The sequence below is a fragment of the Eurypyga helias genome, unplaced genomic scaffold, assembly GCF_000690775.1.
Source record: "Eurypyga helias isolate BGI_N326 unplaced genomic scaffold, ASM69077v1 scaffold16877, whole genome shotgun sequence".
NCBI lineage: Eukaryota > Metazoa > Chordata > Aves > Eurypygiformes > Eurypygidae > Eurypyga > Eurypyga helias.
The window spans coordinates 1-13923 of record NW_010262470.1 but is presented as its reverse complement, the minus strand read 5'-3'; the positions used below and the strand labels follow the sequence as shown (position 1 = coordinate 13923).

At 43.0% G+C, this 13923-nt stretch overlaps 1 protein-coding gene across 1 annotated transcript; it reads left to right on the top strand.

Moving 5' to 3' along the window:
• Nucleotides 1–325: 325 nt before the first annotated feature.
• Nucleotides 326–13063, top strand: LOC104502605 (coatomer subunit gamma-2; the record flags this gene model as incomplete). Its single annotated transcript, XM_010155740.1, has 14 exons — nucleotides 326–378; nucleotides 1078–1158; nucleotides 2054–2125; nucleotides 3255–3334; nucleotides 4163–4238; nucleotides 4654–4746; nucleotides 5816–5902; nucleotides 6802–6959; nucleotides 7699–7832; nucleotides 8521–8588; nucleotides 9140–9328; nucleotides 10602–10697; nucleotides 11083–11326; nucleotides 12984–13063. Coding segments are annotated over 14 exons (1511 nt in total), but the record flags the coding sequence as incomplete, so codon positions are not given.
• Between the last annotated feature and the right edge of the window lie 860 nt (nucleotides 13064–13923).

Genomic DNA, 13923 nt, shown 5'->3' with positions numbered 1-13923 from the left:
GGGACTAGGGAAAAAAAAAGAGTAACTTTTTTTTTACTAGTAAATATGCCTTAATATCTTCTTTACATGAAACTTTCTTTCTTCCTAACCCCCTAGCTATGTTGAAAGTGGCCACCCCCTTTTTATTTCTCTGTAATTCTGAATATACAGCTAAAGAAAGTGGATTCAGAGCTATGATGGACAACATCAGTTATTCTAAGAGTGTCACTGTAGCAATGTGTTGGTTTTGTAAAGTTGTGGGGCTGTTCCTGCACATTCGGTTCTGTTATTTTTGGGTTTGTGAAGAGTGTGTTTCTTTACCCGAGACATCTCTTTTGTTTTCCAGGTAGTGGCTCTAATCCTTTCCAGCATTTGGAGAAGAGTGCTGTGCTTCAGGAGGTATGAATAATCCTCGTGTAATACTGTATAACTCTTCAGGAAGTGTTAGCAGCTTACGGAAGTTTTACAGTGCAACTCTGGGGAAATTTGAATGGCTCGATTTATACAGTTAATTTAAAATCACAGGGTATGTAAATTAAGTGCCAGTGAAGTTACTCTGAGAGGGGTTTATCTATGGTAATTAGATTACATGTGGACATGTGGGATCTCGGGGTGCTCTTTCTGCAGAGGTGACCTGCCTGATTTCCTATGCTCATTCAACGTACCACGTAACGGGTTTTCCTGCTTCTCTTTGTGTACTCCAAGAGCGATTGAAGTGGGTGAGGTGAATGTGGGGAATATTGGTGGGTGCAGAGAGTTACCAGTAGGAACTTCACAATTTCGTATTTGCTCTTCTCGTGAAAAGGAGTGTTTGGGCTACAGATGCCATGGGGAGTATTAAGTGGTTGTGCTTTGGAGTATTTTTGCTAGTTCCAGGTGGTAAGCTGAGTCGTCGTCCTTTGTTCAGATTGCTGCCCATCCAGCAAGCTAAGCATGCATGATCTTGAATAATGGGAATATGCTTGTTTGGATGCATTTTTAGAATGAAAAAAGCCATAAGCTACTTGGTTGAAAGCAAATTGCTGTACTTCTTACGGTGAAAGACAAGTTACCATTGTTGGATTGCACTGTAATGCAGTGTTTGTGTTGTGTTTGTAGGCACGTATCTTTAATGAGACCCCTATAAATCCACGAAGATGCCTGCACATCCTTACCAAGATCCTTTACTTGCTGAACCAGGTAACTATTATCATTTCTTTCCAGCCAGAATGAATATTCCTGAGGCTGATTTCTGATAACTCAGTGTGAAAGGTTTCATACCTCTTCCTGTCAAGATTTGGGAGGTAGCTTTCATGGAGATCAGAAATGGAGTGTTTACGCTGTAGTATTGTGTTATCCCTTCCGGTTTTGTCCCCGAGGTGAGCGAGGAATCTGTCACTGAAGCTTTTCAGACCTTTTTCTGAGTGTCAAGCGAGAGCTGCTGGTTGGTCGGTGATCGCCGCAGCACAGTGCAATTAAACACTGCTTGTGTTTGCCCAATTAAAGTAGGAACAGCTGAGGTGAGGTAAGAACATAGGCCAGGAAAGTGTCTTTTTGTTTGGAAGCACGCTAAGGAGATTTTCTTTAGTCATCCACAAAGGTCAGGTTTCCTGCACGTCAGGCAGTATTTAACGTAGATTTATGATCAGTTAGGAGGAACCTACACTGTTCAGTCGTAGCAGGCACCAGTCATCTTTAAGCAGATCCCTTTAAGCAAGGGGATCCTTCTGGTTAACCAGCATGACGCAAAACCAACTGCTGGCACACGGATGTCAAAAGAGGGAACACAGGCTACGTGTCAAACTATTCCACCGCTGTGGGTGGCATTTCTAGTGAAACCAAGCAGATAGTGGTGCTAAACTTGGCAGGTACTCCCCAGGAGAGACAAGGTGAGGGAGGGACTGTTTCTCACACGAGAAGAAGTCTTTAAAGAAAAGATTCTTCTTGTCTGAGTAGGTATTGTAAGTGGGGGCTGAAAGGTGGAGGCAGCTAGATAATGATAATTTTGATCTTTAAGGTACTTTCCAACCCAAACCATTCTATGATTCTATGACAGTGGGGTTTTTTCCTCTTGTTGCCTTTATGCTATTTTCAGGGTGAACACTTTGGAACCACAGAAGCCACAGAAGCTTTTTTTGCAATGACCAGGTTATTTCAGTCTAACGATGTAAGTACCTGGTGTTTACCACTTGCTGCCTGTCTGGTTTTGTCGGGATTTGCAGTAATTACAAAACAGTTGGATATTGGGATGTGGGAGGAGGGTGAGGCAAGTACTTCAGAGAACAAGCTTTGCACACAAAGTACTTGCTGAAAGCAATTGATGGTTTGGAAACAAATGACTAAGTAATAACATAGGGTTACTTCTGTACGTTGGTTTTGGTGGTGTTTTTTCTGATTTGAATTACTGTTCTAAAGAATGTGAATAATGACAGAAAGCCTTAATATACAAGTCAGTATAAGTCATGGCTGCTTCTTATATTTGCAAATAATCTCCATCTGCTTAACTCAAAATAGAGCTTAAAGGTTAGCTGTAGGTCAAATACTGCAATTCTCTAGAACAACTTGCTCTACTCATGAATCGGGATGGAGTCAAAGGATGAGAACATCCTAAAAATGCTGGATTAAGCTTTGGACTTTGCCCAGTGTAAAGTCCTTCTCCAATCTCTCTTTGCAGAGAGTGTAAGAACTCGGAGGAGAATGCTTCATGTGATGGGTCTCATGAATTTTTGTTAAAAATGAGCTGGCACTTCAGTTTTTTAGAGGTTTGCCTGAGGAAGGCTGCATGTGCAACTGTTTAAAGATGGAATGAAAGTTTTGGAAGCACAGAGTGTTTTGAGACCTTTTTATATTCACATTTTAAAAGGTAGAGGGTTTTCTTGAATGTAAACATGTCATTTGCTTTCAGAGAATTAAAGTGTCAGTGCTCTTTGCATATTTCTATTTTTCTTTTACAATAACAGATCAGAGGAATTTGTTCTTAAAGCTTTTAACTGATAACTCGGAGGCTTCTGCATACAGTTGTGATGTAGCACTCCTTTCATAATTAATATGTGGATTTTTTCTCTTCCCCTGGTTGGTTTGATAACAGGGAGTAAGGCTGTTATTCAGTCATCACATGTGGTTTTACTTGTGTGCTTATAACTTTCTGTAGAAATAGGGAAGGGCGTGTTCTATTTAAAAGTTTATTTAACTTCTAAAGTTATGTAATGTTAAATATTTAACTTTTTAGACTTCTAGGGAGTGTTTATTTATAATTGCCGTTGGGTTGAATGGTTTTCTGCACTACACTTTCACAGCAAACCCTTAGAAGAATGTGTTACCTTACTATCAAAGAGATGGCCAATATTTCTGAGGACGTCATAATTGTCACAAGCAGGTAGTAGAACCTACAGAAAGTACAGTATCAGAGTTCTGAAACAAGTAACTGTATCTCAATGTGTTTAGCTCTTCTGGTTCTCCAATTACGCTTTATAAAGGATACAGCAAAGGAAAACAAGTTGTTCCATGAGACAGAGTATGTGTCACCATGACATGGTAATTTCTGCCTACTGTGTTGTGAGCCTTTTCTAAAAAAGCAAGACACTCGCCTGTAGTTTATCAGTTGGTTGCTACTTTTTCTTGTGTTTCTTTTTTTTAAATTAAACTATTGGTGCTTGATGTTTTTCTGAAAACTTAGGCTGTGACTTCTGTTTCACTTTGCTCTCAGAGCAGTTAGGGAAACGCAGAGCAAAGTTCAGTTCAGTCTGCCAACTGAAGTATCCATCTTTTTGACTACAAAATCGGCGACATAGTTGTTGCGAGTGCAAAAATTGGATCCGTGGCGTGTGCTAAGCAATTGTTTCATTTTATATTTTTTTATAAAGCTCTTTGGCAAATTAAACTTTGCTATTATCTAAACCTATATTTTGTGTGGTAGAAAGAACAGCACTACTAAGAAGGAGAATGACAGAGGTAAATAAACCAGGCCTATGGTAGAGCTGTGTTATGGACTATGCATTTTCTAATGTTCTATATTTCCCTAGAATCGGGTGTTAATAACTTTCAATCAGCTAATGATTAGGAAGTTGTTTCTAGCCAATACTAGAGCTTAGCAGGTATGCAGTAACAGATGGAAGAACAGCTAAATGAGGTGAGGTGAATGTCACAAAAGGACAAAGACTCAAAGATTACAGAAGTGTTACCAGAGTGTCTTTGATTATTGTAGTTTGACCAAAGACATGACAGGGAAGGAAGACGTATACCGAGGCCCAGCCATCAGAGCACTCTGCAGGATCACTGATGTAAGTACAAATCACGTTGCTGTTGTGGGAGAGATGATGAATGCGTTTAAAATAGAAAAAACCACTCTCTTGCAGGGTGTATTCTTGTAGCAGTAATGGAATTGCTGCTTTAGGGAGGAGTGCTCTGCAGCCCTGCGCGGATGTGAGGAACACTGGAGAGCTGTAGCGCTGTAAACCTAGAGTTAAAATGCAGGAGCTCCAGAGCTCTAGTTTCTGAACTGTGATCGTGTCGCTGAACCTTCAGGAGTGGGCAGCTGATACTCACGTCTCCCTTGCAGAATTACATGTTTTCAGAATCAGCTCAAGATTTTTTTCTGAGGGCCTTTTGAATGTGCTGCACATACATTTTGCCTTATACTACTTGTATACTACTCTGCCTCCAGAATATCAACGCTTTTCTTTTTCCCTTTCACAGGGTACGATGTTACAGGCCATTGAGAGGTACATGAAGCAGGCCATTGTGGACAAAGTTCCCAGTGTGTCTAGTTCTGCACTGGTGTCTTCCTTAGTAAGTCAAGCAGTAGATTATTTTAAACCTGTGCGTTGTGTTCTGGCTGGGAAGGCTGGTCTGCTGCATGTGTACCTCTGCCTGGCCTTTGTTTTCTTCTTTTTCATCTTCTCTTCGTTAGATATGACTTTGCTTCATCTCCTCACTGGAGAATAAACAAAGAATGGTAGCACTGGAGTTCCCTTTATCTCAAGCAGACTTTGTCTTCTCAAACTCCTTCCTTAACGTGCTGTTGCTTTATAGTACGTTGGTCGTAGTAACTTAAAAGTGCAAAGTGCTGAGTCATTTTTCGAGGCCGTTAGTGTACAACAGTAATTTCTCTGGGGAGGAGCCTTGTCTGTTTTGAAAAGTCAAGCCTGCTGATGACTCAAAAGTGCTTATCAGTTTGGTGAGAGTAAGCAGAAACAATGTGCTGTGCTGTGGAAGAACTAACACTGATTTAGTGTATGAGTTCTGTAGCAGGAACAAAAAACCAAATCCATGAAATTGCTGCCCTGGTAGGACTGCAGCAGGTTTTGCTAATATGAAGTAGGGCTAGATGTGGATATTGACTCTGGTTTTCTGTCCCCTGCTTAGGAAAAAAGGCTGGAAAAGATCTTGCTATGTTAATATTTTAATTAAAAGAGGAGAATACAAGTGTAACGTGAGACTGAGACTTAAGAAAAACAGTTGTTTGTAGGTGCATAGGATAAAGAGACTGACTGCGTTGGTAAATCAGGAGTTAAGAGCTGATGAGGTGGAGTAGAGCCTGTTGTAGGACCCTGACGGTGCAAACAAAGCTGTATTAATACTGACAACTGAAGGCAACCTGCAGGACTAACCAGAGGCAGGTGAATTTGTCTTCTGCCCTGTTTGAACATAACCAAAATGGATTTTCTTTCCTCTTTATTGAAACAAGCGCATCCATGCTAACTACGTGTTTGGGAGTTATTTGTTAGCTGTAGAATGCAGCAAAGCTCTAGATTTGTCTCAAAGGCTTGAAACTTAAAAACTGAAATCAAGACTCACGGTACTTCACTGTGCTCCTAATGCTAGCCTGTCTGCAGTCTCAATTTGTGGCTTCTTCCAGCATATGATGAAGATCAGTTACGACGTAGTCAAGCGGTGGATCAACGAAGCTCAAGAAGCAGCTTCTAGTGACAACATCATGGTGCAGGTATGTTTGAGGGTGGTTGCTCCAGGAAGCTCTAAACACACTACAGCGTTCTAATGGTATTTTGGGAGTTCTTAAGATAACCTTAGAGAAAGTAACTGGTTTTCCTTTTTCCCTTTTTTTTTTTTTTTTTAAAAAAAACCAAGAATTGTGACTTGAAGGAAACGAGTTTCTCTGTGACCCCAGTGCAAGATTCTTAATTCATTGCAGTCCTCTGCCCTTTCCCTGCCAATCTTCTGATAGCTGGGATGCCTCTGACTGTTTCACAGTAGTCGTTACCGGCTTTTTGCAGTTTTCACAAAGTTTAAGAAGTTATCTCACTGCCTCCCAGAACACCAGCGCCTTTAGTCTTGGCGTTCAGAAAATTGCCCTGTGAAAGTCTGTAAAATCAGCTTTGTTCTTGCCTGGTTAGCAGCTTCATTCAGCCTCACTGTGAATCGCTCTTGTGGCAAAAAACAACCCCAACCCAAAACAACCTGGCAAGCAACTAGAAATGTGCCTTTGTACGTTCACCTTAAATGCCTCAAGGATTTTTTGTAAGCTCGACTGTCGTTTAAAGGCTTTGGTATATCCTGGATATTGAATGGACTAGAAATGTAGGTGTTACTGTGCAGTACAATTTCATAAGCTGAAGCCTTTGAAGGTCTGGCATTTGATGAGGAGAAAAGTGAGTAAACTAACTTCATGGCTCTTTTGATCTTCAGAAATATGTTGGGACTGTCTTGTGGGTGGACAGGAAGGGGAAAGAAGTACTGCAGATGCTTGTAACTTGTCAGGAGACTTGGATCTTTTGAGGTTAGGAAGTATTTCTGCTAGGAAATGGCAGTTATTAGCTCTCATGCCTCACATTCTGACTGCAGTGTGCATTCAATACCTGCTCTTCTCTCTTCCTCATCTCCTAGTATCATGCTTTGGGGCTGCTCTATCACCTTAGAAAAAATGATCGCCTCGCGGTTTCCAAGATGTTAAATAAGTTCACTAAATCCGGACTGAAATCCCAGTTTGCGTACTGCATGCTGATCCGAATTGCCAGCAAACTCTTGAAGGAATCTGAAGAAGGGTAAGAGTCAGCATGTGAATTGCAAAACTAAGTGTAGTTTGAGGTAAACAGCGGCTGTGAAAGTTGCTTTTTTTATTTTTTTTTAAAGTTTGTGGAAGTTCACACACAGAATTGTTGTGGTAAAAATAAGACAGGTAGAGGAATGCTGGTGTTGTGGTAAAAATAAGACAGGTAGGAGAGGAATGCTGCGCTGAACTGAGTGTGAGGATGTGTGGCAGTTGTGGAGTGGGGTTTGGCTGTGTGGTTTTCATTATTTTAGCACCATACCACCAAAACTCAGCTGAGAGCAGGATTTAAATTACCGAATAATCTCTGGAGAGGTCGAGTGTTTTGTACTTTTGTCTGGCTAGATGTGTTTCAAAAGCAGTAAGGATCTACCTGTGTCGTGGGGATATAAAGACAAGGATCTCTCTCGCTCTGCTCTCGTGCTGGCAGAGGGAGGGTACAGTTGCCTGAGAAATTTGCCTCCTGATGAAATCCTTTTATCAGTGGAATTGTTGTTAGTGGTGTGCGACATGATTAATAGTAAAGTGTTTATTTCTAGGAGTTTTAGCTTGAAGAAGATAACGGAAAGGTGTCTAGAATAACAGCAGATGGAGAGTTTAGAGCTCAAGTAGGAGTTGAGCAATATGGCAGTGTAGGAAACAAAGCTGTGCGTTCCTTCCAGCACGCAGAAATGCGTTACTGGTGATCTGTGTGTAATTCAGCCATCCCACTGTGAAATGTCTTCTCTTTGCAGCCATGAAAGCCCACTGTTTGACTTCATTGAGAGCTGCCTGCGGAATAAGCACGAAATGGTTATTTACGAAGCTGCTTCTGCAATCATCCATCTCCCAAACTGCACAGCCAGGGAGCTGGCTCCGGCTGTTTCAGGTTGGTCAGGGAGTCCTTCGTACCGCTGATGCAGCTGAAAGAAAGGGTGGTAAAGCATGTCAGAGGCAGTACAGCGTAACTAAAATACGGGACTCAAACCCTGAATTTTTTGATTGTCCCCAAGTTAGAGTGATTTTGGGTGAGCAGCAGCTTGATCCCTTCTTGCTGTTTCATCCAAAGCTTTAGAGAACACGCAGTAGCAGGAGCACAGGCTGATACTAGCCTTTTCCCAGCTGCAGGAAGTTGGGGTGGGAGGGAAGGTAGATGAGAACTTCATAGCACAGAAGTGCCACGAATGACTACATAAACCGCCTGTTATTGATATAAAATATAAAACGGGAGGTTATTTTTAACTTGATTGTGATAAATTATGAATGAATGTTCATCAGCACATAGTTTAATGTGCGTACATTAGACTTTCTATTCCCTTTCTTTGAAAGCTACCATATCTGTTTTTCTGCTGTGGCGAATTCTGAGCTATTTGCACCTCTTAATATCAAAGTGTGACGCAAAGCAATTTCCCTTTCCTCATCTGATACGGCATTGAGGGCTCTTGCTTTCTGCTTCCCAGACTTTACAGGCGCCTGGAGTTGCAGTACTGCAAGATGGGTTTTGTTAAACAGTCTCTACTCTGTAACACTTTGTTGTGAGATACTTACCTTGATTTTTTTGTTGTTGTTATTTTCAGTGTTGCAGCTTTTCTGTAGTTCTCCCAAACCTGTCTTGAGATACGCAGCTGTACGGACCCTTAATAAAGTGAGTGCTTCCAAAACCTCTACACAAGCATAAATCTCTGAGCATCAGAGGAAGCCAGACTTCAGTGCCTGATGATGTGTTACCTCAAGTAGTGCAACTGCTCTTGTGATTACTGTATTTGGAAATACTTCATGTTTGAGAATTGGCTTTTCCATGCCAAATCTCCTGGTGTGACAGAAATCTTTTCTGCATTCAAGCTATGTTTGCTTATTTCTGGACCACAGGGCTGTACAAGGTGTTGTTTGGTAACTTGTGAGTCCTCAGCTCTAAGGAAGCAGTCTCAGATGTTTAATACTGCAAAAGGTGTGAATAGGATGTGTGCGAAGGAAATAACATTCTGATTTCAGAGCCACATGCGGCAACAGAAGCAGTTTGTGACTGTCAAAGCCATGAGCTGGAACTCCGAGTTCATTTGAAATGCTGATACAAAAGAACCTGAGCTTTGATTGCATCTTGCCAGCAGTCATGTGATGTAGGCTTAGGTGCAATCAGAAGCTTTGAATTGTAGGATGTTATTGCTCCCATGTAATTTGGAATTGCATTCTTTACAGGTGGCCATGAAGCATCCATCTGCAGTCACTGCCTGCAACCTGGACCTGGAAAACCTCATCACTGACTCCAACCGCAGTATCGCTACCCTCGCCATCACCACCCTGCTGAAGACAGGCAGTGAGAGCAGTGTAGACAGGCTCATGAAACAGATCTCTTCCTTCGTGTCAGAAATATCAGATGAGTTTAAGGTGTGGCATTGGAGGCCTCTGCTCTTTCCAGCTGCAGGTTTTTCTCCCATTCTTGTTCTTCTGAAGCTTTTCCCATTTGTTAATCCTTTAGTGACTTAGGCTGATAGAGCAAAGCCAGCTTGAAATTGAGAAGGTATAGTCTTGCTTTCCAACTTGAATATACCCTGTTGTTTCCTCTCACTGCTCCAAGAAAGGATAAGTGTTGTTTGGTGGATTCCTGGCTCCTGTGCAGTATCTTTCAAAGCCTTCTACTACCTTCTGGTTGCCTCTTTGGAGAGGAAGAGGGATTTTAGCTGTTCTGATTGAGTCTGTATCACTACAGTGTGTTAGGAAATAGTGTGAACTGTAAGTTTCTACCTAACTTTTAAAGTTTATAGTACCTAAACTCTGATAATAACTTGGTTCAGGATGGCACAAGTTCACCTGTACCCATCCCTTTTACATCATGAAGCTGCCTTGAGCATAGCACGTCTCTACGCAGTCAACTTGCTAGTCTATAGTGGTCTTGTTTTTATGAGAAAATAAGTATTAGGTAAGTTTGAAATTGCAAAGAGCTTTAAATGTTACTGTTAGAATTAGGTCGGGATCATCACTGGGCAGGAGGAGGGAGGGGAGGCTTTGGAATTGATGCTCAGAGGGCTGGAGCACCTCTCTTATGAAGAAAAGCTGAGAGAATTGGGCTTGTTCAGCCTGGAGAAGAGAAGGCTCCGGGGAGACCTCATTGCAGCCTTCCAGTACCTGAAGGGGCTACAAGGAAGCTGGGGGGGACTTTTTACAAGGGCCTGTAGTGACAGGACAAGGGGTAAGGGGTTTAAGTTGAAAGTGGGTGTATTTAGATTGAATATAAGGAAAAAGTTTTTTATAGAGAGGGTGGTGAGGCACTGGGACAGGTTGCCCAGAGAAGCTGTGGATGCCCCATCCCTGCAAGTGTCCAAGGCCAGGCTGGATGAGGCTTGGAGCAACCTGGGCTATGGAAGGTGTCCCTGCCCATGGCAGGGGGGTTGGAACTGGATGATCTTTAAGGTCCCTTCCCACCCAAACCATTCTATGACTCTATGAATCAATATGGTCCATCCTAAGTACACTCCCTGTAGCAGGGCCAGGTCTTGCAGCATGCTAGCGCAGGGTTGTTAACACACTCATGCCTGGAGTCCATCACCTGATTCTACCCTTGTACATTAATGTATCAAGGTGACAACTTGAGATAGCAAGAAGCCTGTTTTTATCACAGAGAATGAAATGCACATGACTAATATCCTTCTCTGTTTTGCAGGTAGTGGTAGTACAGGCGATCAGTGCTTTGTGCCAGAAGTACCCTCGGAAACACAGCGTCATGATGACCTTCCTCTCCAATATGCTCAGAGATGACGTATGTGTGAAACTTTCTTTGTGTCGTTACGGGCAGGTAGCTCAGATGGTATGAAGGGTCTCTTCTATCTTACATCCATGGGTGCACAGCAGTGATGGGGCCTGACTGATTACCAAGACCTTGTTTATCTTGTGGGTCAGACCTGTCTGAAATATGCTGATGAATTAGAGCTGGTAGGTCAAAAACTGATCTGAAGAGATGCTCAGATATGTCTGTATGAATCAGGGGGGGCTGCAAAGACCCTATTAGGTCATCCAGCACACCTTTATGTAAAAATGCTTGTTTCTCTCAATGGAAAGAAGTAATTGAAGCGTGAGAGGAGCTGAGCAGCACTGTGGTCTGGGCTCTGTCTGCTGGGTCAGTGTCCTTGATTTTCCTTTCCCAGGGTGGCTTTGAATACAAGCGAGCCATTGTGGACTGTATAATCAGCATCATTGAGGAGAATCCCGAGAGTAAGGAATCGGGCTTGGCTCACCTCTGCGAGTTCATTGAGGACTGCGAACACACTGTCCTAGCCACAAAGATCCTGCATCTGCTGGGGAAAGAGGGGCCAAGGACTCCGTCCCCATCCAAGTACATCCGCTTCATATTCAACAGGGTGGTGCTGGAGAACGAGGCCGTGAGGGCTGGTAAGTTCAGCTCAAATGCTTGACAGTTTCATATCTGAGCTCTGCTAGAAATATCAGGGCAAAAACTGGGTTTGGGGGTGGGAGGCAATGGTTACTCCACAGGTACCATCAGCTGTGAGGGTGATTTTTATCCTGCACTGTGTTAAAACTCCTTATATCATCTTAGCATCAGCACTTTGTCGTCCTGTGTTGCAGAACGTAAGCAATATATTGGCTTCTAGTTCTTCCTTTGAATGTCTGTCAAAAATCGAGTGGTATTACATAAGGAGTGGATGCTGCTGCTTCTCTAAGAAGCACAATTGTCTGCTATAGACTATTATCTTTTAATATGGAAATCTCCCTTCCACAAGATAAGGATTTCTCCTCGGAAGCGTGTTGCTGACTGTTAATTCCTTCCTGTGGAGCCTTTACAACAAACCCATTGGAGTGTTCAGCCTCTTTTCACACTTGGGACTTGGCATTGGAGGGATATCGGCATCAGCATGGTCTCTTGCCTGTTAGAAGAGGAAGTACTACTGGGAGGGAGGAAGGAAAATGAGCTCACAAATACATTTGAGTTTTGGTGACAGCTCTTTTGTTCAGTTTCCTAATTGTGACCTGGTAACACATGAAAAACATCCACCAGGGAGCATACACTGTCTAGAAACTTCATCATTGTGAAAATACGGATTGTTTTTTTAACCACTAAGGCCATAAACCTCATACTTATGGAGCTTTCTCTTTCTGTATGTGGAAGTTCTTCAAGCCGATGCTGAGCTGAAATTAGATTAAGTTTGGCCAGACAGCTCAAAGTGGTTGCTGTGGGGTTTTAGCTCCTTGCAAAATCACTGGCTGCGTGTCACCTCTGTGTGTGAAAACCAGATTTATCAAAGGGTGTGAGCTACAGCTAATGACAAAGCGGCCAACAACTGGAATGAGCTGGGGAGCTTGAACTAACCTTATCTGTTAGAGAGTTCTCTCAGAACAGAGTTTTTCAGGGCTGTTAAGCTGACCTTCTGTTATTCCCTGGCACAAAACTGTGTGGACCTGTAGGAGCGAGTCCAGAAGAGGCCCTGGAGATGCTCCGAGGGCTGGAGCCCCTCTGCCCTGGGGACAGGCTGGGGGAGTTGGGGGGTTCAGCCTGGAGAAGGGAAGCTCCGGGGAGACCTTATAGCACCTTCCAGTGCCGGAAGGGGGCTTATAAGAAAGATGTGGGGGACACTTCTTACAGGGCCTGTAGCAGTAGGACAAGGAATAATGGTTTTAAACTAAGTGTGTGGATTTAGACTAGATCTAAGGAAGAAATTTCTTACAATGACAGTGGGGAGACCCTGGCACAGGTTGCCCAGAGAAGGTATGGATGCTCCATCCCTGGAAACATTAAAGGCTCTGGGTGAGGCTTTTAGCAACCTGGTGTAGTTGAAGATGTCCCCACCCATTGCAGAGGGGTTGGACTAGGTGACTTTTAAAGGTCCCTTCCAACCCAAACTAAGCTATGATCCTATTTCCCTCTGAAACTATGGAAATAGTTTAGTCTTTCCATAACACTAAAAGGTTTATGGTGTGGGAGTAAAGAGCTGTGTAAGTTGGAACTTCAGGACAGCAGTACACACGGTGCTTTGAATCGTGACTGTGGGGACGTTGAGCACCTCTGACATCTCCCTGTTTTCTTCTCCAGCTGCTGTAAGCGCGCTAGCAAAGTTTGGTGCCCAGAATGAGAATCTTCTTCCCAGCATCCTGGTGCTTTTGCAGAGGTGAGTGGATGTGGCTGTGCATCTGCTGAGCCTTGTTCACGGCACTGGGCTGTCTGACTCCACGGAAGCAGTGAGGTCAGACCAGGTCAGAACTTGGCTCTGGGGTTGTCACCACATGCCAGTAGAGGAACTGGGAGATGGCTCTCTTCCACCTTTCATCCCTGGCTGGGGGGAGCATAGCTTTGCCAGAGATGACCAAATAAAAGATGTGATGAGCCATGAAAACATCTGATAAGTAATCTGGTCTGAGAACATTCCTCCGTGGGTAATAAATCCACAGTGATTTAGTACACGTGTACATTTTTTGCATCCCTTGAAGCAAGAAAATATATTTCCCCATTACTTGTAAATCAACTTCTGTATACGGCTGAGTAGTGATTTGGGCGTTCCCATTTCACAGGTTCGTGTCTCTCGTAAGTCCCTTCATCCTCCTTAAACTGGTGCACTATAAACATTCTTTGTTTGTATAGCATAAATCCGTGCCATGTCTGGCTTCTGTGGGGTGAGGTGTGATTCAGGTTGTGAAGTGCTTCAGGCAGAAGGCAACCTCAGTGTAGGTGTAACTGCAAGGAGTGACTTGAGCACTGTGGGCAGATTGCCAGGAGGGAGAGGGAAATCTCTCTTTAAAAACCACCTGCTAATTGATGTAATTGAAAATGTAGGTGAATACTTGAGCATGCAGCCTTTTTTACAGGATGAAATAGAAAGCAGCTTGAACATGTTTATTTTTGTCACCTACCTATTTCTTCTGCTTTTGTTCTGTTGTGAAAGAATGCTGTTAAAAAAGGAAGAAGAAAAACCCATGCAACTGTAAGGTGCCTAGTAGAATTATTAGCCATAAAATCCTAGAATCATGGAATGGTT